Genomic DNA, 24,367 nt, shown 5'->3' with positions numbered 1-24,367 from the left:
CTATTTTTATATTCCAAATATCCTTCCCCCTAATTGAGAAGACAAGAAAAAATAAAACCCATTACAAATAGGTAAAGACATGAAAAACAAATTTCCATATCTTAATGTGTAGCATATGCTTTTGGGGGGGGGGGTTGAGGCAATTGGGGTTAAGTGACTTGCCCAGGGTCACACGGCTAGCAAGTGTCAAGTGTCTGAGGCTGGATTTGAACTCAGGTCCTCCTGAATCCAGGGCCAGTACTTTATCCACTGCGCCACCTACCTGCCCCTAGCATATACTTTTTTTTTTTAAGTGAGGCAATTGGGGTTAAATGACTTGCCCAGGGTCACACAACTAGTAAGTGTTAAGTGTCTGAGGCTGGACCTGAACTCAGGTACTCCTGAATCCAGGGCCAGTGCTCTATCCACCACGCCACCTAGCTGCCCCGATTCTCATCATTCTTGATCTCTCTGCAGACTCTGATACTGTCAATTCCTCTCTTCTTGTTAGTCTCTTTTGGTTTTTGTGATATTGCTTTCTTCTGGTTCTCCTACCTAACTACTACTTCTTAACTCTCCTGTGTTGGATCTTCATTCACAGTGTACCAACTTATTATGGGTGGGTGTTCCCTCAAGGTTATGTCTTGGGTGTGCTTTTCTTCTCTCTCTTTACTATTTCTCTTGGTGATCTCCTCAACCCCCATGGATTCATTCATCTCTATGCAGATGATTCTCAGATCTATATATCCAACCCTCACCTCTCTCCTGACCTCCAGGTTTCATCTACCTATTGGACTGGATGGAGATAGGAAGAAGCTTACTTGTGATGAGCTTAAATCTCAACTCACTTAGATGTAGAAAGAAATCACAATGGAATTAGAACATTTCAACATATAAACAGACTAAATTATAATGTTGCAGAAGTGTTTACATATTTGGGTTGATATAAATTCATTGTTTAATTATATATATTGCTTTGTATTTTTTGATGTATATATGCAGGGTTATGTGTGTATTGTGCCTTCCCTCTATGATTATTTTCTATTTTAATCTTGCCTCTACATAGTTGTTTGCTACTATCTTCCTCATTAGATTGTAAGGAAGGACCTTAAGGACAAGATGGTTTTTCTCTTTCTTTGTATTTCCAGCACATAACAGTCCCTGGCATACTATAGGCACTTCTGTAAGCACGACAATGTTTGTTTACTTGATTTGTTCATTTTAGTAATTGTTATTACCATTGTTAGTGCTGTACTGTTCCCTCTCTCCCCTTCTGAGGCAGCTGTCAAGTACAGTGATATATGTATTACATATACTATTGACATGCATTTGATGTACCCCCATATAATTATCAAGAACTCAAAATTTTTGCCAGGAGGTGAAATGTAGCAATAGCTTCAATAGCCTTTCCCATAGAAACCATAGATACTGTATCTTTAAGAGCCAATAAAATGCTTAATTATCATTTATTCTGGAGACACTATTATGGTTTGAAAGAAATTGCGATAATAAAGGACTAAAAACTTCCTGAGAGAATTGCTTTTAACTATTATCTTACAAATAAACAGAAAGAAAAATCTTTTTAGTATCTGAAGAGAGCTGAATGGTAGGTTTATTTTGAAAATTCAGAAATCAGAAAAAGCAATGGTGGGTAGAGTTGGCTTTGGCTATGATCTATCTCAAAGATTTACATTGCAGATAATAATGTCTTAATTTTATTGTGTGTTACATTGTTAGTAAATTGTATAGCTAGTAATCTCTATGCTTATTTATGTCCAGTAGATGAAGGGGTTGACTGAGATGAGCAAAACTTATATGATCCAGTGAGATCTAAACCTAGAACTATGTCAACAAGGCTAAACTGGAAAGACTTCAGGGAGATCTAAACTGAGAAGTTGGAGGTCAGTGAAAGAACTTAGGGTGATACCAAGCAGAGGTGACCACCCTACCCAAAAGCACAGCAAGAAGCAGTTTGGCCCTGACACAAAGCTCCAATTCAGGAAATAACAGTGGAAAGACAAGAGTAAATCAAAGAAAATATCAACCAGCATAAAAAATTATTGTGAATCTAAAGATCTCTCCAAAGAAGGAGAGAGTAACTGTAACAACTGGAAGTTAGGACTCAGAGGAAAAAAATGGACTCTTCCCAAGGACTACATGAATACCAAGAAGAAAGCAAATCAGAGGTAAATAAGAAAATGAAAGCTCCTGAAGGAAAGAATTACGAGATGACTCATTTACTTAGAAGATAAAGTGGTAAAGGAGACTCCCTGAAAAACCAGAATAGACCAAAAATAAATTAATGACTCTATTATATAGCAAGAAACAGCAGAACAAAATCAAAAGATTGATAAGATAGAAGAAAATGTAAAATATCTGATACCAAAAACGCATCTGGAAAACAGGTCAAGGGGAAATTATTTAAGCAACAGTGGATGCTTTGAAAATCATTATTTAAAATTTAAAAGTCTGGACATAAGATACAAAAAATAACGGGGTTGCGTTGGCGTTGGAATCAGGAAACCAGTTCAAGTCCTATCTCTAATATTGTTCTCCCTATTGCCCCCAACATTACCTATTAGGCTGTAATGGGAAGTCAGGAAATTAATTGCTTTCTCTAGAGTAGTTGTGTAGCTCTAGGGGGGAATAATAAAAGTCTATGTATGTCATAAACATTAACTCTTAATCAATAAATAAGAAATTGGACCAGCAATGTTCTAACCTCTTTTGATCATAAAGGGAGTTAATACTAATAACTGACATTAGTTGGATGTTTCTTCAGATTTAAGGAAGAACTAAACAAGGGGCTCACAGTCCAGTGAAGGCTGATTTCCTGAAGCCTTGCTGATAAAGTTCTTATTTGGAAATGGAAAGAAGATGGCAGCTACTCAATGAAGAGAGGACAACCAGCACCTGCAGTCAATTTAACAAATGGCTACTATGTGCAAGGCATTATGTGAAGTGCTAGCAATACAAAGACAGGAATAAAGTAGCTGCTACGTAGGGACTAGTGATGAAGGGAAGAAGTGAACAGTTAGAGTGGATCTGCAGAACATGAAAGAGAATCAAATTCTGTCAAAGATGCTAAGAGGAGGGTCAAAGTAGACATCCACCTTAAAAAGGAAATAAAGTATAGTGGAAAAGAATATAGAATTTGGAATCATCAAACCTTAACTTCAAATCTCAGCTGTGTGTCCCTTCCCTTCTCTGAGATTTCATTTCTTCATTCATAAAGAAGCTTTTACTAGATTTCTAAGATCTCTTCCAGTTCCAGAAACTATGATGTAGGTAGTATAAAGTATTGTTTTTCCTCTACATCATTACCAATTAGGTAATAGTATGGTGTCTAAAGCTAAGGAGGTGAAAGTACCATAGCACTCTGCTCAGATTTATAGAAGACTAGGTGACATCTCCAAGATAAGAAGGCTAAGGGGAAGCTACGTGGCGCAGTGGATAAAACACAGGCCCTGGATTCAGGAGTACCTGAGTTCAAATCCGGCCTCAGACACTTGACACTTACTAGTTGTGTGACCCTGGGCAAGTCACTTAACCCTCATTGCCTTGCAAAAACAAACAAAAATCCACAAGATCAGAAGGAAAGTAAGTGGCAGTGTCAAGGTCCCCTAAGTCTAGTATTCTTTCCTCTATATCATGCTGTCTGTCTAGGAAGAGAAAAGAAAATAGAGAAGACCAAAAAAAAAAAATCACTCTTGGGAAACACTGGAACAGAGAAGACAAAGTCAAATATAGACATTAAGGGGGTGTAATACTTGGAGATGTAGCTATGTAACTACCAACAAAACTAAAAATTGAACTGCAAAACTCTGGGCAGAAAACCTGTCCTAGAGATGGCTTATTTTAGTAAATCCAACAAAAATCATGAGATGACTAAAGAATGGTAAATACAATGACCCAAATGAGCTTGTTGGGAGGGAAGTGGGGAAGAATTAAAGGGAAAAAAAGGGAAAAGAGACAATGTTGCACTGATATCCATTATGCAACTCCAACCTAATAACAAACTTAATGGGTTTTGAGCAAATCATAGTCACTCTTCATAAGCTCATAGGTTTGGGGTTGGAAGGGAGCAAAAGTCGTCTAGTCAAACCCCACTCATGTATGGATAATGAGAGTAAAATAGTCTTGAGAGATATTAATTGAGAAGGGTTATTCCCCTCTGAAGCTTTACATCTAAACTATTTATATCAATTATTAATAAATAATAAAATAGTAATTAGCAATAAAGACAGTCTACTCCAAGTGTTCTGAACAACCTATTTTGTGTCATAGACCCCTTTGGCAATCTAGGAACCCTGTGGACTGCTTCTCAGAATAATGTTTTTAAATGTCTAAAATAAAATACGTAAGGTTACAAAAAACAGCTTACTACATTGAAATACAAAAATGTTTTTATAAGTTTTTGGACTGCAGCTTAAGAACCTCTGGTATACTCTAATAAGATTGTTCCTGAGAGATCCTTATGTATGAAATATGACAAATGAAGAACATTTTACACCAAAAGGATTCTAAGATCCTGTCACTTAACCTTTCTGAGCCTCAGTTTCTTCATTTATAAAATGAAAACTAGATCTTTTTAAGGTCCCTTCCTATTCTAAATCCTATGTAGAAGACAACGTGAATCTAACAAAGAAAATTCCCATGTCCTTTTCTACCTTATTTTGGTCCTAGCCTGTAAACAGTAAAATTTTCAACTACACATTCATCTGCAGCAGTGTGGTATAGTGAAAAAGGAACTGAAATAATAGTCAGGATAAGTGCGTTTTAGTTCAATCTCTGCCACTAACTAACCATAACCGAAAGGTAGAGTGTCCAGAAAAAGAGTAAATGTCAATCAATCAGTGAACAAGTATTTATTAAGCATTAGATTCTGGGGATACAAATACAATGAATTAAACAATCCCTACTTGCAAAGAACTTACAATTTGTGTGTGTGTGTGTGTGTGTGTGTGTGTGTGTGTGTGTGTGTATTAGTGGATACACAAATCTATATAGTATAATTACAAAGTTAATAAAAACAAATATACACAAAGGAATTAGGAAGACACTAGCAATTTAGAGTAGAAAAGGCTTCATGTAGAAGTGCATGAAAATACAATCATCCTCTGCCCTCAGACTGTATCTGGATTACTGTGCATAGTTCTGGGCCCAATATCTGAAGGACAGTGTTAAGTTGGAAAACACCCAGAGTAAAGCAACAGGTTGATGACGGGTTTCAAGTTCAAGCCACCCAAGAATAAGCTAAAGGAACTGGGTGTGTTTAGCTTGGAGAAGAGAAACTTGGGGAGAAATTATTAGAATGTAAGTTTCTTGAGGGCAAGGATTGTCTGGCTTTCTTGTACATGTATCTGAAAGATGGTAGGAACCTAATAAATGCTTTATCTCTCTATCTAGTGAGCAATATAATCAATGCCCCCAAGTATTAGAAGGACTGGCATATGAAAAAGTGATTATACTTTTTCTGCTTAGTCCAAATGGACAGAATTAAGTCACAGACTGGATTTCCAAGCATCTGGAGGGCAGGGACTGTCATGTTTCATCCTTTTATTCTCAGGACAAGACTGTCCCATTCAATACCTGCTGTTTGGTTGGGATTTGAGGGGATGAGGGTGATTTGTTTTTAAAGACTTTAAACAGTTGAAGTAAGATCCTGACATACTTAAAAGACCTAGATTCCACCCTTTTGTTTTACTAGCCATCAAACAGGATGCTTCTCCCAATAATTTTGTCTAACCAATAAAACAGCAATGTTATTACTGCATGCCACAAGAGGCTTTGGAGTGTTTAGAGATCCTAAGATCAAAGAAGCTATTAAAATACAAATTCTTCTTAAAAACTAGGGATAGAAAGAGTGCTCCTTACTCTGATGCTTAATAAATGTAAGTCGGATTCAAATGAAAGCTATTTCAGCAAATAACTGAAAAAAAAAAATCAACCAACTTAATGAAAGCTACTTTTAAATAGGCACTTCCATCTTTCCATGGAACATCCAGTCTATTGAGTCAAACTATATCAAAATGCTTTTTTAATGAATGTGGATAACGACGAATTGCTCGAGCCACAGGAAAAGTGTAGACAGTTCTGCCTTAACATTAGAAAAATCCCCAGTCTCTGTCTCTGTCTCTCTCCAACCCTCATCTATAATGAAAAAAAAAATCAACTAATTGCTGTTGGAAAGATCACTGGACTTGTATTTGACTATGTTTTAGATATTTTCTCCCCGATTAAACTATGAGATCCTTGAGAGCAGGGACTGTCTTTTGGGCCTTCTTTGTATAACCAGTGTTTGGCATATAGTAACTACTTAATAAATATTTGACTATTGATTTGCCTAAAAACACAACACAAAACGTGGAATCAGGAAGATCTGAGTTCAAATTCTATATTGGACATTTACTAACCCAAGGCAAGTCATTTAACCACTCCCTGCCTCAGTTTCCTTATCTGTAAAATGGGGATGATAATAATATCTTCTTTATAAGGTTTGTGAGGATCAAATGAGTTAAGGTATATAAAAGTTCTTTGCAAAACAAAGCACTATATAACAATATATTATACATATACTACATATTAAACACACACACAGCTAGAACTGGAACTCAAATCCAGTCTAGTGTTCTTTCTACTACTATACACTAGCAGGTAAGATATGGAAGCCAGCTGGCCTGAAGCACTCAAGAAATGTTTTTTTCAATACAACCTAGCATTATACCTTCAAAATGTAATTCAGTAAATATTTCTTGAGCATCTACTCTTTAGAGGTAACTAGGTGGTACACTGGGTAAGAGTGTTGGATTTGGATTCAGAAAGACCAGAGTTCAAATGCTGCCTCTAGGCCTCATTTTCCTCATCTTTGAAATGAGGATAATAATAGCACCTAAATCACAGTGTTGTTGTGAAGATTAAATGAGATAACAAATGTAAAACGCTTTGCAATTCTCTAAGTTCTGTATAAATACTAGCAGCAGCTTCTGCTGCTACTACTACTACTACTACTACTACAACAACATCATAGAGGCCTGTGCTGAGTCCTGATGGGATACAAAGACAAATAAGACATGATACCCTGAGGTTTATACTTGGGTTTATGTGTCTAGGGAAAAAGGGGAATAGGAGAAGCTTTGACTTTAAATTTACTCAGAAATAAACAGCTAATATTCAACTAATTTTTCTTCTGACTTAAGAAAGCTTTTTCTTTGGTCACCATCTAATCATTGAAGTCACTATAAAATTCCATTTTAATTGCCCTCACCCTTGTACAAATAAATAATATTGCATTTATACAGAATGTGGGAGAAGTGAGGGGTTCCACGTTAAGGTATGCATGTTCTTTAAGTATATTGTGAAAAAATCTTTCCAAATTTATCACACATTTTCTGTTCTCTTAAATAGTGTTACTGGGTATAATTCAAACCATTCTTGATCAGTCTGTGTTATCACGTGAACATCCATTCATTATTGGATGACTTTGTAATATAATCTTGTGGATACTTTATTTTTTCTTTCTCCATTTTATACCATGAACTGTCATGATACTTGCCTATAATACATGCCTGTGGACTTATCCTGCTATACCAAATAACAAAATTTGTTAAGAATTATTTTTAATTTAATTATTTTTTTAAAAGAGTGAATAAGAGGTGATCCTTAAGACTTTATCTTGGTTATTCAAGTGTGTGGCTTTAGTGTAGAGAGAACTTCTCAGGGGCTTCTGCCACTGAAGGTGCCAAAAACTGTTTGCTTGAGATAAGTGGAATACAGGGCATCTAATATAATATACCAATTGAAAACTCAGACACTGATAATAGAGATAATAAGAAGACATTGTATAAAGACTCCCAAAAAGCAATTCCAGAGAACAAAATGGACACATTGTAGGTTTGGCATTGGAAAGCATGAAAAATCATATAATTCTATTTGCTGTTGTTTTTGGTCAAAAGTTTTATAGGCATCTTTAACCAGAAAAGAAAAATCTTTAAATTACTTCTAGGTTAACACTTTAGTTCCAAGACAAAAAAAAAATTTTTTTAAATAACTGAGTTATAAACTTCCCTGCAAAGATATCCTATCAAGGTACCCTTATGTATTTACAGGTCTAATTCAGTAGAGTTCAATTATTGAATTACCTAGGACTCAAGAAAGTCACATTTCAGATAATTTAATAGAACAATTTGTACATGAAGGATTATTCTATTTGTTTGACCACCATTTGAAAAGATTAGGCTACACAAATCACAACATTAAAGCCATTAGGTAGAACAATCTTGTTCTAAGGGACTGGGAATGAAGTTAAAGGAATTGGTAACCATAGAAAAAAGTAGGAACAAAGCCCAATTTGATTCTATTCCTAAATCAATCTGTGACCTGGAGCAAATCACTACACTTCCATTTCTATTTTCCTGACTGTACAAGTAATATAATAGTGCTACTTCTGCTTGCTGATATCATTCTCTTCCTTCAAGACCCAGATTTGGGTGCTACCTAATCTAAGAAGCTTTCTGTATCCTCCCAGCTTATTGTCACTATATTGGACTATACCATTCAGAGTTCTAGGTTCGTAAAGACAGAACAATTGAGGAGTGGCCAACAGTTACTAAGAAGGTAATTCTTATTTCAAAGAGCAGGGATAACATTCTAAAGTACAACAGGTTATGGCAATAAATTAGCAACTCACATTTATAAAGTGCTTTAAGATTTGTAAAGTTTGTCTCAAAGAACTGTCAAGTAGGATCCAAGAATTATTGCCATTTTACAGATAAAGAAACTGAACTTCAGAGAGGTTAAATGGATATAACCAATGAGTTTAACCCCTGGCTTCCTTCAAGATGCAGCTCAAATCCCTCATTCTGCAAGGGACCTTTCCTGGTATCCCCAATCGCTTTCCTCTAAGATTACCTTCTATTTAAACTGTATATATCTTGTATGCACAGTTATTTGCAAGTTGTTACCCTCATTAGAATGTGAGCTTCTTGAGAGAAGGAATCCAGCTTTTGCCTTTCTTTTCATCCTCAGGGTTTAAGCATATTGTAAGGGCTTAGTAAAAGCCAGCATTCTAACTTGGATCTCTTCTGAGTACGTCGCTTCTGACAAGAATAACTTACATTGAATTCTCAACTTGAAATCTATGGAAATTCTTATCAGGTTAGGTAGAACCTTTTAATTTTTATCTCTGAAGAAGCAAAACAAAGCCCAAAATGAACTAAATATGGCTGCTTTTTATTTATCTCTTGCCCTCACTTTTACTGACCCTCAGTAGCAAAAACGTTTTCAATCATTAAATTCAATAAGTATTTAAGCTCCAGAATCATGCTAGATTCTGGAGGAGAACCAATACTAGATACAAAGTGGTCATTTACCATCATAGAACTTATGGAAAATATGTGCCAGGTAGATATGGCATACAATAACGATAATACAAATAAATGGTAAATGCACTCCAGAGGTCTTATGAGAGAGGAAGGAAAAGTCTGGAGTAGACAGAAGGTTGTGAAGAAAAGTGGTAAAAAGAATCAGATAGACTTCAAAGAATAAATGGAATTTTTTTTCCAAGGAGAACAATTTTTAGCAACAAAAAATAATGATAATATTAACACCTAATATAATAGTGCCTACTATATGTCAGGCACTGTGCTAAGTGCTTTACAATTATTATCTTGGCTGGTTTTCACAACCTGGGATGTGGGTGCTATTATTATGCCCATTTTATAGATGAGGAAATTAAGGCAAAAAGGTTAAGAAACTTGCCTAGTGTCTGAAATCAGACTGGAGCTTGAGTCTTCCTGAGTCTGGGCTGGCACTATATCCACTCACTACCTCCAAAGGCAAGGTTAGAAACAGAAATGACTAAATAGAACACATTTATGTATCTCTGAAAATAAGATTTCTCAGCTCACAATAGTAAAAGACTGTATTAAAACATGAATGTAGGAGGCAAGAGAGGATAGTCTGGTGAGGAACAAATTGTCAAGTTCCATAATTTCATGGAAGCAGGCATGTTGTAAGGGGAGTAAAGAGAAATAGCAAGACAGATAGTAGAAAAGAAACAGGAAAGGAGTAGGCTTTGACTGTGAATATAAATAAATGCCTTACAGTGAACAATGAAGCCTCAGGAACCCTACAAGATCAAGGGGAGAGTGAAAAGCCAAAGTCTGAGTTACAGCATATTTGAAAAGGAATGTAGTTTGATTACTTTCATCTACACATAGCATGACTCCACCTAAGTCACTACGTGTTCCCAAGATACTTTTGTGGGGAGAGAGGATAGCTGGATATAGTATGGATCCCAAAAAAACTTAATTCAGTTTTGAGCTATTAAAGCTTAATAACTTAGTAAAGCTTTAATAGCCTAAAACTGCACTAACACTTTTGGGACTAAAACTCTGTAGAAAGTACACTGAACTTGAGAATGATGAGACCTGGATTGTTTGTCTAGACTCTGCTACTAATGTGCTATGTGACCTCAAGCAAATTACTTCCCTTCACTGGACCTTCTGTTTCCTTATCTGTAAAATATGAACTTTTGATCAATCTCTAAGCTCTGAGTACATTACATAGGAGAAAGAAGAGTACAGATTGGCCATGTGACTTCAGTTTTATAGAGAACTATAAGTTGCAGAAAAGGTGCTGATATGAATTGGGATAGGAGAGAGTGGATCAAAATATTTATTAGTTTAGTTTTGGGTGAGACATGCCTGTCACAGTAAGGGAGTGTCATATAAAAAAAAAGAGTGACAAACAGGAATAAGAAGGCCCAAGTACCATAGTATGGACCAAAAGTAGAGGTCAAACAAATGCTTACTCTAAATTCCCACTAGAAACCCACAATTATAAGTAATATCACTATCCACTCAGAAAAATTTGAAAAGTATATTTCCTTAGAGGCAAAATAAGCTATACCTAAGTACCAAAAGTACTTGCAAAAAGTTTAGTAAAGGAAAGCAAACACATTTTATAAAGAATTTTTGAGCAAGTAAAATATCCTTATAATTAATGGTCTTTTAAATTTTTTATTCTGGAATTTTTCCTGGGTGCTCGTTGGACAGAAGGAAACTCTTAGCTCTAATTAGAGATGACCAAAGTAAAAACAACCTATTAACCTAGATGTCAATACTGGTAGCAAACTCAATATATGTAATATCCTCATAGTGAAAGAGAGTGTCTGCCTTTGTCTGAGTTTTTATTTCAGTTTAAGGAAAAAAAATTCAAACACCAACTTTTAACAGCTCATATTTCTGTAACATTGCTATAATTAACATCCAAGAAACAGAAGCAATAACTGCTTCTCCATAGTTTCTGCATCATTATTAATATCTAAACTTCCTTCCCTCTCTAAAAGTCCTTAATTTTTAAAAGGCCAAGATTTCTCTTCAGTGATACCTAAGCCATCCCTTTCCATCAACTAGCTCAATTATGAGCCACTCATCCTTTAAACTTCTTTTTCCTCCTAGAATCTATTACCTTTTTTCTTTAAAGCTTATAATTCCAGTAATTCTTTAAAATCAGGTATCCCACTGCCCTCAACAGCTACTATTACCATTTATCCCTATTCCTGTTTACTTCTCCAAAAAACCAAGCTCACCGAATCACGCTCCCTACTCCCTATCCGTAATACAATCCATACAACCAAGCATCACTACCTAAAGTTCAAAGGCCACCCCTGCCCCAATCACTACAGCGTCCACCTCACCTCCCAGTCTGACCTCTCAGATTTACACCTCTGCACTCCTCATTCTCCCTATAACTTGAGTCAAGTTCCTTTCAGATCTTTACACAGCCGTTGCTATTCTCCAAGGAGTCTCCTTTATTATTATTCCTCTTGTCCTTCACCCTTCCCGCAAGGCAGTCTGTTTTCACTCCGTTTCCAGGGCTCTTAACTCTCCTTCCCTGTTACCCTTTGCCCCACTTCCATGCCCGCTTCCCACCTCGGGCCCACCCCGAGCACCTTACAGTCATCTGTTATCACAGGCCTCCCCTCCTCTCCCCCACTCACTGCCACCTACCCCGCCCCTTCCCTTTCCGTAGACCGGACCCTCCCATCACCGGTCCCTTCCCCAATGCCCCCTCTGGGGGCCCCCAATCATCTATGCTTTCTCTAAATCCCTCTCAGGTCGCCCCCCTCTCATCTGCCCCTTCACCCCCTCCTAGGTTCCCTCCACTACCTCCCCCTGCCCACAGTCTCTCTCACCCGCCCCTCCCACCTAAGGCCCTCTCGGATCGCCCTTCCCTCTCAACCGTCCCCTCACCCCAGGAGACTCAGATCCCTTTTGGACCCCGGCCCAGCCCTGGTGCGAAGCGATGGGAGGCACGTACCCCATGCGCAGCTTGGCTCCGCTCTGACCGCCCCCGCCGCCCGGCAGGGGGGGGCGGGAGGGCAGGCGGCCCAGGTGCATGGTCTTCTCCAAGGCCGACATGAAGGAAGAGGAAAACAGGAGGGAGGCCGAGGCCGCCGCGTGTCCCGTCCTGTTCCGTGTCGCGCCCAAGCGTCGCCTTTGGGACAAGTCCACTTAGACGAAGCCTAAGCGACGACAGCACTCTTGGTAGCACGGCTCACCGTAGCCTTCGGACAGCCCCCAGTCGCCGCCGGCACCTCCTCCCGCCCACCAGCGCCCAATCCCCTCCCCTGGTCGCCTAGTCTAGCCACTCCTCGGCCTTCGTCTCCTCAGCGACCTGGCCGGAAGTGCGCAACCGCTCTCCTGCGGAGGAACCTGGGTAGCAAAGTCGGTACGAGCCCGGCGCGAGAGGGCGGGGTCCGCGTACCCAGTGGAGTCTTCCGTACAGTCGCTGCTACGCATGCGCATCGGAAAGCGAGCGGGGCTGAAGGCGTAGGGGTTTCGTTACCAGGAGAGCAGCTAGCAATGCATCCTGGGCTTTGTAGTTTTTCTGGGAAGAAACAGCCCTAACGCGCCTTCCTTACCCGCCCTGGGGAGCTAAGATTATTGTTGAAGGCGGCGGCCTGTGGCTTCCCTGAGTTTCCCAGGAGGCCCTGCGGAGGCGGCGGTTGCGAGGAAACGCGCGCGCGGAGAGGCTGGGTGAACCTTGGCGGGACGCTACAGCTGCCCTGGCGGAGTGTGAGGGGCTGTTGGGCAGCCCGCGGCTCCGGCTCCAGAGCCTCAGGGACTGAAAGCACCCCAACGCCATGAAACAGCGGAAGGGTCCGGGAGCTGGGGGTGGACGCAGCCGCAAGAAGAAAGGTAGCCCCAGGGGGCGGTCCAGGTGGGGAGCAGCCCTGAGGAGAGCGTGGAACCAGGGTCGTAAGGGGAGACTGGGGTAGGGAGTGTAAGTCGGGGGTGCTTTTGGAGAGGTTGGAAGGAAAGGGACCCAGGAAAGGAAAGGATGCAGGGGCTTCCAGGGAAGAAGGGGGGACCCGGATGGACAGCCGAGGGTGGCGTGGGGAGGGAGGGCAAAATGGGAAAGACTTGAACAGGTAGAAAAAGTGCCTCAGAATCACGGGGTAGATCAGGGAACGTAGCACCCCAAAAAAATCTAGAGAGAGAATCTCATCCTTATCTAGAGAGAGAGAGAGGGAAGGTGGGAGAGGAAGAGAAGGTGGGGTGGGGTAGGGGAAAAAAGAGTCTGAGGGTATGGGTGTACAGATGACCATTTGAGGATGCAGGGAAGAAAGTCTTCAGTGTCTGTGATGTCCTGTTCTGTCACCTCCCCTGCCTGTCAAAATTCACCTATCTGTGCAGATGTTGTATCTCCCCCCAGTAGTCTACACAAGGGTTGTTTTGTATTTATTGTATCTTCGGCACACAATTGAAAATCAGTAAATGGTTATTGGATTTGACACTAGAAAAGCCCAGAGAGTGTAAAAATAAATTATGGAATCTGCAAATGTCATTCTGAGAGGGGATTTGAATACTATTTAAAATGGAAGTTATCAGGTTTGGTACCGTAAAGTCCTTTACAGAATCACAACTCTACAGAGTTGGTAGGAACCTCAGAAGTTATCTAATACCTGAATAAGAATTCCCCGCTATATCATACCCAACAAGTAGTTATCTGGCTTTCACTTGACTTCCTCCAGTGATGAAAAACTCCTTCCCCTGTTGGGCAGCCTGGTTCACTTTGGGATAGCTCTAATTTTCATAAAGGTTTGTTTTGTTTTTACATTGAACCCATATCTGTCTCTCCACAACTTCCACCAGTGTTCCTATGTTAATGCTGGAAGGAACCCAAGAAATCATCTTACCTAATTCCCTCAAAGTGCATAGATTATGGGTCAAAGAGGAAATTCAATGGCTTACCCCAGTGGTGAAGTTGAAGCATGAAAACAGATCTTCTGACTCTAAAATGCAGTGTTCTTTTCACTATATCAAGGCAGTTGTTGGCAGCTATTAAGGTTCTCCTGTTGTTACAAATAGTATCTTTTTTGCCTACCTACTCCAAAATCTGATTTATCGTTCCTGTCCTTTTCCACAGGTCTGAGTGATATTTCACCATCCACAAGTCTACCACCTCTGGTTGAAGGTCAGCTGCGATGTTTTCTGAGACTAACCATTAGTAAAATACTCTGGATGGTTGTGAAGCCCCCAACTCCTGTTCTCATCCGAGTGAGATGGTGGGGGGAGACATCAGATGGAACTATATTTTGTCCCAGGGATGCCTCCCTAATTGAACAAAAAACTGTGAGAACAACAACCCGTTATGCTATTCGTTGTGGACCAAAGCAGTTTACTTCTTATCTAACAGGTATGCTTATATCATCCAAACTTGCCCTCTCAGGAGTTCACCATGGCAATTTGTTTTATACATTTGCTTATTGTTATATCTTTAAATGTATATCTCTTTACTGGAATGTAATTCTCTTGAGATAAGGGGCAATGGAAGAATGTATGGTGGTTACAAATAGACCTCAAAATTTATTATATATAGACCTACCATTGTGAAGGTATAACAGAAACGGTGTAAACAATATCGTCAAAGACATGACTTATTGGAAAAGGAGGTGGTCTGATCATGTAGTGAGAGTGAGGGATGAGAGGGAATAGCCTGAGTGCTGCATTGATACTGTAACGATTGGGATGACGCCACCTGCTGGAGACTTACTGTAGAAGAGTTCCTCCCAAGAAGCGAAGGTCTTTGAGGGCAAGACCAGGAGTCTTTTCTTTGGCGTCAGGAAGTGCCGCGAGCTAGTGGGAGGAGGAAGGAAGAGACTGGCGCTCAGTCTCGCTCTCTTTCCTTTGGACTCTGGTGGAGAGCGGAGCTAGAAATGTGCTCTCCCTTTAATAGATAGGAATCTAGGCCTTTCTCTCTCTTTACCAAATTCTTATTCTCCTTAATAAATGCTTATAAGCCTAACTCTTGCTAACGCTTATAATTTATTGGCGACCACTCATTAGATATTTTAGACAGTTTAGCTAGAATTTTAGCCCTTGACAATACTCATGAAAAAGTCATAAATCTAGAAGTAGACTTCTAAACCATTGGGCAGATCCATTATGGAAGAAGGATTTGAGGAAAGACATAGACAAACAAGCATCAGGTGAAAATGTGTAGGGCTTGTGATGATCTGTGCTGCTTTATGGAGTACTTTCCCTAGATCCGATGAAGTATTTTTCATTGAGTTTAAGCCTTTAATCAAACACGTTTGAGTGGTGGGGAAACAGTAGGGGGAAACTCACCCCTGAAATTTGAAGAGTATTTTTGTCCCTAACTTGAGTTTGTGAATCTTAGCTTATCTATCTCCCTGACACAAAGATGTGTGCCTACATGGTCTTCCTCTCTTGCGTGCTAAAACAGGAAAAGATCATAGTGACAGAAAATACATAACTGTGCTATGTATTTGGTGGGTCAACAACAATTTGGCTAATTCCTATTGTACTATCAAATGTTATTCCTTAATCTGTATGACTATGGGCAAGTCTGCTGGGGACCTCAGTTTTCTCTTCTATAAAATGAGGATGTTGGCCCAGAACACGGATTCTTACCATTGTAAGGTTATCATAGAATCATAGAGTGTTAGAGCAGAAAGGAACTTCAGAGGTTATTTAATCCACCCTAACATTGCAAAGATGAGCAATTTAGCTCTAAGATGTGTTCTAATAAAGAATTTCCAGCTTGAATGGATCCATGTTATTTTGGACTTAGAGTATTTTAATTCTCCTTCCTGATACTAGAGCTGTGCATGGTGCCCCAGGTTATTTTAATCAGTGATCTGTCTGGATTCCTTGGTCTGCAGCTGTTGAGAAAGGTGCAGAGGGGCAGCTAGGTGGTATAGTGGATAAAGCATGGGCCCTGGATTCAGGAGGACCTGAGTTCAAATCTGGCCTCAGACACTTGACACTAACTATCTGTGTGACCCTGGGAAAGTCACTTAATCCCAGTTGCCTCACCAAAAAAAAAAAAAAAAAGCTTGTTGAGAAAGGTGCAGAAGAAACTGAGTTTCCCCAGATAAACTTGGACTTCAGTGCACTGAGAGCAGGGTAAACAGAAGAGGTTATAGAGGCAGGGTCTGGCTGGGATTTTTGAGCTGCTTGTTTGTGACTTGATGGAGGAAGGAGAGGAAATATTATTCTATGGACTCATACCCTATTTTTGGTCTTGACCTGTGATATCATTAGTGTAGTAGGCAGGCCTATAGTAGTATAGCACCACATTAGTAGCACTACTAGTATTTGCTCTGCCAATGCAGGTCAACACTTCCTTAGCAATTTACTGTCTTGGAGAGTTTTCTCGAGTGCTGAGAGGTTTGTGCTGAACCTTGCCCAGGGGATACTACTTTGTGTTCAAGTTGGAACTTGAACCTAGAACTTCCTTACTCTGGAAGCCTGTTCTCTATTCATTAGTCTACACACTGCCTCATTAGGGGAAGAGGATGGAGTCTTCAAATTATAGGCTTAAAGGTGTAATTTTTAAAGAGATTTATTGGTTATTAAAAGCTGTCATGTCTTTACTGACAGTAGGTCATGCCAAACTATTTCCTTTTTTACAGTGTCACTACACTGTAAAATCAGCAATGCCATAGACATGGTATACTTGGTATTAGCAAAGTTTCTTCTTTTTATTCCTAATCTATCACTAATTTTTAACTGAAATTTAGCATTACCTTAAATTATTTTTTCCAATTTAATATTTTATTTTTTCTGCAATTACATGTAAAAACAATTCTAACATTCTCCTTTTCAAATGTTGAGTTCCAAATTCTCTCCTTCACTTCTCTCCCGCCCCCCCCCACTGAGAAAGCAAGCAACCTTTCATAGGTTATACATGTGCAGTAAAGCAAAACATATTTCCATGTAATTCATGCTGTGAAAGAAAACACAGACAAAACACTTCCACCAAAAATAAAGAAAAAGTATCTTCAACCTGCTTTCAGGCTCCACCAAATTCTTTCTCTGGAGATGGACAGTACCTTTCATCATATGTTCTTCAGAATTGTCTTAGAGCATTGTATTGCTGAGAATAGCTAAGTTATTCACAGTAGATCATCATACAGGATTGCTGTTACTATGTACAATGTTCTCCTGGTTTTGCTCATTTCACTTTGCAACAGTTCATTTAAGTCTTGCTAGGTTTTTCTGAGAGCATCCTGCTAGTTATTTCATATAGCACAATAGTATTCCATCATAATCATATATAACGTGTTCAGCCATTCCCCAATTGATGGGCATCCCCTCAATTTTCAATTCTTTGCCACTACTAAAAGCTGCTATAAATATTTTTGTACAGTATATCTCTCTGGGTTACAAACCTAATAATGGTATTGCTGGGTCAAATGGTATGCATTGTTTTATAGTGTACTGTAGTTCCAAAATGCTCTCCAAAATAGTTGAATCAGTATACTACTTCACCAACAGTGTATTAGAGTTTTAATTTTCCCATATCCTGTCCAACATTTATCATTTTCCTTTTTTGTCATATCAGCCAATCTGATGTATGTGGTTGTTTTAATTTTCATTTCTCTAATAAATAACTATTTAGAATATTTTTTCATATAACTTTAGATAACTTTGATTACTTTGTCTGAAAACTGCCTGTTTGTATACTTTGACCATTTATCAACTGAGGAATGGCTCTCATATCTACAAAATTGACTCAGTTTTCTATGTATTTGAGAAATGAGGCCTTTATCAGAGAAACTTGCTATAAATTATTCTCACAGTAATGATTACTATCTTTACCCCCCCCCGCCATTTTCCCCGTTTATCCTTTCTCTCTCCTTTCACCCTGTCCTTTCTCAAAAGTGTTTTGCTTCTGACTTTTACCTCCCCCAATCTGTCCTGTATTCTATCAGAATCCTCTTCGCCCTTCTTTTATCTCCTTCTTCTCCTACTTTTCCATATGGTAAAATAGATTTCTATATCCAACTGAGCGTATATGTTAGTCCCTCCTTGAGCCAATTCTGATGAGATTAAAGTTCACTTGCTCCCCTCTCCCCACTACTTCCCTCATCTTTCCTCCACTGTACAATCTCTTTCGAACCTCTTTTATATTAGATAATTTACTCTATTCTACCTTTCCCTTTACCCTTCTCCCAATGCTTTCTTATTTCTCATTTCTTAATTTTATTTTTTCAGATAATCATCCTATCATATTCAATTCATGTCTTTCCTCTCTGTCTTTGTATACTCCTTCTATGAGAAAGTTTTTAGGAATTATGAGTATCATTTTCCCATGTAGGAATGCAAACAGTTTAACCTTGTTGAATCCCTTATAATTTCTCTTTCCTGTTTACCTTTTTATACTTCTTTTGAGTATTGTATTTGAAAGTCATATTTTCTAGTCAGCTCTGGCCCTTTCTTCAAGAATCCTTGAAAGTTCTCTATTTTATTGGATGTCCATTTTTTTTCCTGAAGCATTATATTCAGTTTTGTTGGATAGATGATTGTCTTCTGGAATATAGTCCAACCCCTCTGATCCTTTAATGTAGAAACTGCTAAATCTTGTGTTATCCTGACTGTGGCTCAGTGATATTTGAATTGTTTCTTTTTGGGTGTTTGCAATATTTTCTTCTTGACCTGGGAGCTCTGGAATTTAGCTATAATATTCTTGGAAGTTTTCATTTTGGGATCTCTTTCAGGAGGTGATCTGCAAATTCTTTCAATTTCTATTTTTCTATTCTATTTCTGTTTTTAGAATATCAGAGCAGTTTTCCTTGATAATTTTATTATTATTATTGTGGGGCAATGGGAGTTAAGTGACTTGCCCAGGGTCACACAGCTAGTACGTGTCAAGTGTCTAAAACCAGATTTGAACTCTGGTCCTTCTGAATCCAGGGCCGGTGCTTTATCCACTGCGCCACCTAGCTGCCCCCCTTGATAATTTCTTGAAAGATAATGTCTAGGTCCTTTTTTGTTTGTTTGTTTTAATCATGGCTTTCAGATAATCCAATAATTTTAAATTTATCTTTCCTGGATCTATTTTCCAGGTCAGTTGTTTTTCCAATGAGATATTTCACATTCTATTTTTTTGTTCTTTTGACTTTGTTTTATTGTGTTTCATAAATTCATTTATAGTGTTTCATAAAGTCATTAGCTTCTCGTTGCCCAGTTCTAATTTTTAAGGAATTATTTTCTTTGGTGAACTTTTGTACCTCTTTTTCCATTTGGCCAATTCTACTTTTTAAGGAGTTCTTTTCTTCAGTGGATTTTTGTGTCTCTTTTTCCATTTGGCCAACTCAGCTTTTGAAGGCATTCTTCTCTTCATTGGATTTTTGTGCTTCTTTTACCATTTTGCCTATTTTGTTTTTTAAGGAATTCAGTATCTTTTTGTGCTTCCTTTACCAGGCTGTCGACTCTTTTTTTTATGGTTTTCTTACATTATTCTCATTTCTCTTCCCAATTTTTCCTCTACCTCTTTTACTTGATTTTTAAAAATCCTTTTTGGGCTCTTCCATGGCCTGGGGACAATTCATATTTTGCTTTGTGGCTTTGGATGTAGGAGTTTTGATTTTATTGTCTTTTTCTGAGGTTTTGTTTTGATTTTCCTTGTCACCATAATAACTTTCTATAGTCAGGATCTTTTTCTGCTATTTGCTCATTTTCTGGTCTATTTCTTAACTTTTAACTCTATGCTTAAATGAAGCACTGCTTCTGGAATGGAGTGGGGAGGCCCTGTTCCCAAGCTTCAGGTTTTTTGTGCAGCTATTTCCAGAGGTAATTCTGGAAAGCTATAAGTTTTTTTATTTTTCCAAGGTATTATGATCTAAGGAGAGTTATGTTTACTACTGTCTTGTACTGCACACTGGTCTGTGAGCAACCACAAGCACTTTTTTCCATCCTGGAACTGTGACCAGCGTCCCTGCTCCCCTGTGGTCACAAACTCTGGTATGCTAGTAGTGCTCCTCCTTGCCCTGAGACTGAGACCCAAGACAGTGATCTGGGTCCAAGTATAGGAAATGCAACAGAGTCCTATCTCTAGTGCCAACAAAGAGACCCTTGTAATCCCCTTTTGACGAGTTTTGTGACCCTCTTACCATCATTTAAAAAAATTTATTTTGAGATTGTGTCCATAGGCTTTAGCAGCCTGCCAAGGCAGTCTATAATACAAAGAAAGGTCCAGACCCCCTGATCTTGAGGTTTAGTGACCTGCAAGCCCAACATGAATCAATAGGGGGATATGGTAACCAAGAAAAGGGATGTGATCTTGGACTGCTTTAAGAGACATTATGTCCAGAAGCAGCTGATAGCCTTGCTCTTGTGGAAATTATGGGTAGAAGTTGCAGGGAAGCTCATTTCACTTGTATGTAAGCAAAATTTCCTAACAAGTAGAAAGGTCTAAAAATTTAGAGAGTCTATGGGATTCTGGAAAGGGTACTGGCTCAAGATTCAGAGGACCAAAGTTGAAATTCCTCTTGTCACTACCTATGTGAGCTTGGTCAAATTGAATCATTTCTCTGGACCTTGGTTTCCTCATCTATAAACGAGAAGCTGAACTAGATGGCCTTAAATCCATGATTGTAAGTGGGATAGAATCCTAATTATCTTTTAAGCCCTAGTGTAAATGCCACCTACTATGACTGGCATGAGCTCCACTCACCTTCCCTTGGCTCCCTATGCCCACAGCCTCATCTGATCTCATAGAATAGCTTATTCTGTATTTTTGTCATGTGATTTATATTGTATTTGTGTGTATGTGTCATATCCTTTATTGGGTAATAAGCTCTTTGAAGCCACTAACCCTATCTGATTTATCTTTCTATTATTTCCTGCATGTCTAGCATATTATTATTGTAGAAAAAGTGCCTAGTAAACATTGGTTGAATGATTGAAAGAAAAAACCTCAGAGTTAGAACAACCCTTGGAGGCCATCTAGTGTCCAATAAACACCTGAGGAATACCCTTGGTAATATACCCAACTAGTATTCAGCTACTGCTTGAAGAATTAGAAGAGAGCAAATATGCACTGTCTCCTTAAACATTTCATTCCATTTTGAATTTCTCTTATTATGAAGTTTTTCCTTACTTGAACCCTAAATTTGCCTCACTGAAATTTATACTCCTTGCTCCCTAATTCTACTGTAAGACCAATCAGGCAAACTTAATCCTTCTCCCTCATAATAGCCCTTCTAGTTGGCTATTATACTTTCCCTACTCTTTTCTTTGCTAGGTCAAACATCCCCAGTTTCTTGAATCACCTCTCATATGATCTCAAAGCCTCTCAATGTCCAGTTCATCCTACTTTGGACGCTGCTTAGTTTACTGTTTTTCCTAAAATGTAGTTCCCAGAATTGAACACAGTACTCCATTTGTGGTCTGAGCAGGGCATAGTATAGTAGTTACCTCTTTATTACTGGATGTTATCTTTCCTAAGGCAGCTTAAGACTGAATTAGGTTTTTTTTAGCTGCCATATCACACTATTAACTATTATTGGGCTTGCATTCTACTAAAATCCTCAGATCTTTTATAGATTAATTGATATTAGCAGCGCTTCCCTACGTTGTACTTGAAATTTTTAATTTTTTTTTTTTGGAACCTATGTGTAAGACTATTATATTTGACTCAGTGTTTTAGCTTGTCATAATGTTTTGGCTTTTGGATAGAGCACTGGCCCTGGATTCAAGAGGACCTGAGTTCAAATCCAGCCTCAGACACTTGACACTTACTAGCTGTGTGACCCTGGGCAAGTCACTTAACCCCAGTTGCCTCACCAAAAAACAAAAAAACAAAACAAATAATGTTTTGGCTTCTAGTTTGTTAACTGCCCTCTATGCTTTTAACCAACTGTTAAAATGAAAAAGCATAGCACCAAGTACAGATCTCTAAAGTACTCCACTAAAGAATGTCTTCCAAGGTAACTTTGACACAGTTATCTGAAGTAGTAAAAAGAATACAGAACTAGAAACCATGAAACCAGGATTCTAGTCCCAGCTTTGCTATTAAATCAGTGCATGTCCTTGAAAAGTTAGTTCCCCAGATACTGTCTTGGCATTGTTTTCTCCAGCTTTATACTGAAGAATGTCAAACAGATAGTCTCAGTGGTCTGGTCAAGTTCTAACTTTCTGTGATTGTATAGAAAAATCTAGTCAGGATAGGATTCATGGGATAAGTAGGACATAAGCTGATCCTTGAAGGATAAGTAGTTAGTATTTAGATAGACTAGAAAAAGAAGATTGGACATAATTTGATGTGCACCTTAGATTTTGAGAAAGCAGGTGGAGAGAAAAGTTAGATAGGATGACATGGACTAAAAATACTTCAGATCAAATCAACTCAGAAGGGAAGAGAAATGAACTGGAATGAAATTCTAAAGATACAAAAGGAAATAATTCTAATGAGGAAACTTGCTCCCATTTTGACCTTAATACAGTGTGAGATGTTGGTCTATACCTAGTTTCTACCATACTGTTTTCCAGTTTTCCCAGCAGTTTTTGTCAAATAATGAGTGTTTGTTCCAAAAGTTTGGATCTTTGGGTTTATCATATACTAGATTACTATAGTGTGATTTGTGCCTATTCTATTCCACTGATCCATCTCTCTATTTCTTAGCCAGTACCAGATCGTTTTGATAATTACCACTTTATAATACAGTTGGAGGTCTGGTACTGCTGGACCATCTTCTTTTGTATTTTTTTCATTGATTCCCATGATATCCTTGAACTTTTGTTTTTCCAAATTAACTTTGTTATTATTTTTTCTATATCTATAAAATATTTTTTGATAGTTTGATTGGTGTAGTACTAAATAAATAAATAAATGAACTTAGGTAGGATTGTCATTTTTATTATATTGGCTCTGCCTACCCATGAGCAATGAATATTTTTCCAATTATTTAGATATGTGTTTATTTGTGTGAAAAGCATTTTGTATTTCTGGTCATATAGTTCCTGTGTTTCTTCTTGGCAGGTAGACTTCCAAGTATTTTATATTGTCCACAGTTATTTTAAATAGAGTTTCTCTTTCCATCTGTTGTTGCTGGACTTTGTTGGTAACATACAGAAATACTGATAATTTATGTGGGTTTATTTTGTATCCTGCAACTTTGCTAAAGTTAATAATTTCAAGTAATTTTTTTCATTCATTCTCAAGGATTTTTCTAAGTATAACATCATATTATCTGCAGAGTGATAGTTTTGTTCCCTCATTACCTATTCTAATTCCTTTAATTTCTTTTTCTTATTGCTATAGCTAACATTTCTAGTACAATATTAAATAATAGAGGTGATAATGGGCATCCTTGCTTCGCCCCTGATTGTATTGGGAAGGCTTCTAGCTTATCCATTACAGATTATACTTGCTGATAGTTTTAAGTAAATAGTGCTTATCATTCTAAGGTAAGCTCCTTTTATTCCTATGCTCCCTGGTGTTTTTAATAGGAATAGCTGCTGTATTTTGTTAAAGGCCTTTTCTGCATCTGTTGAGATACTCATATGATTTCTGTTGGTTTTGTTATTGATATGGTCAATTATGCTGATAGTTTTCCTAATATTGAACCAGTCCTGCTTTCCTGTGTGAGGGCCAAAATTTGATATATGGAGCGTTATTTGGGTGACTAGCCTTGATATTGGGGTCCTGGAAATATGAGGGACCTTTTAAGTTTAAACCTCCCCTCTGAACAGCCCTTTTTTAGATATTTCTCCCAGGCCAATAAGAAAGGAGCCTCTAGGCTTTAGTTCACAAAAGGATCAGATTTTATTACTTGGGAATTAATTAAACAACAAAGGTGAAACTAATAAAAAATCAAAGATAAGGAGATAGGAAAATGGAGATACAGATAGATATTCTTAACTCTAAAATTAACCTGTGCAATCCCAGACCATTCCCAATTAAGCTAGTTCAAAGGAATTTAGGGTTTCCCATAAGTAACTTACCCATGTCAGTCTAAAGTTGCTCACATGCCACCAACTAAAGGGCCCCAGCTGAAAGAAAGAAGCCAGCTCGAGTATTGGAAGTATCTCACCTACCTTCTGGGAGTGTTCAATGACCCCTCTCC

The 24,367-nt window shown here is 38.4% G+C and overlaps 2 protein-coding genes across 6 annotated transcripts in view; one reads left to right on the top strand and one right to left on the bottom strand.

Moving 5' to 3' along the window:
• The window catches only part of PPME1 (protein phosphatase methylesterase 1), a 65,451-nt gene extending 52,850 nt beyond the window's left edge, over positions 1 to 12,601 (bottom strand). Inside the window, exon 1 of the mRNA XM_043991364.1 lies at positions 12,304 to 12,601. Coding sequence (XP_043847299.1) covers positions 12,304 to 12,404 — 101 coding nt within the window. The 5' untranslated portion in view covers positions 12,405 to 12,601. The remainder of the gene's footprint in view (positions 1 to 12,303) is intronic.
• Positions 12,602 to 12,819: 218 nt separating this feature from the next.
• Positions 12,820 to 24,367, top strand: part of C2CD3 (C2 domain containing 3 centriole elongation regulator) — a 148,283-nt gene continuing 136,735 nt past the window's right edge. For 4 of the 5 annotated variants that reach the window (XM_043991362.1, XM_043991360.1, XM_043991361.1 and 1 more), the window contains exons 1-2: positions 12,820 to 13,184; positions 14,416 to 14,685. In XM_043991362.1, the coding sequence (XP_043847297.1) occupies positions 13,130 to 13,184; positions 14,416 to 14,685 (325 nt within the window). In that variant the 5' untranslated portion in view covers positions 12,820 to 13,129. Of the gene's footprint in view, positions 13,185 to 13,225; positions 13,270 to 14,415; positions 14,686 to 24,367 lie in introns of those variants that run through there. The other variant, XM_043991363.1, reaches the window with a different exon arrangement.

The sequence above is a fragment of the Dromiciops gliroides genome, chromosome 3 (genome assembly GCF_019393635.1).
Source record: "Dromiciops gliroides isolate mDroGli1 chromosome 3, mDroGli1.pri, whole genome shotgun sequence".
Taxonomy (NCBI): domain Eukaryota; kingdom Metazoa; phylum Chordata; class Mammalia; order Microbiotheria; family Microbiotheriidae; genus Dromiciops; species Dromiciops gliroides.
This window is presented reverse-complemented; position numbering and strand designations above follow the sequence as displayed.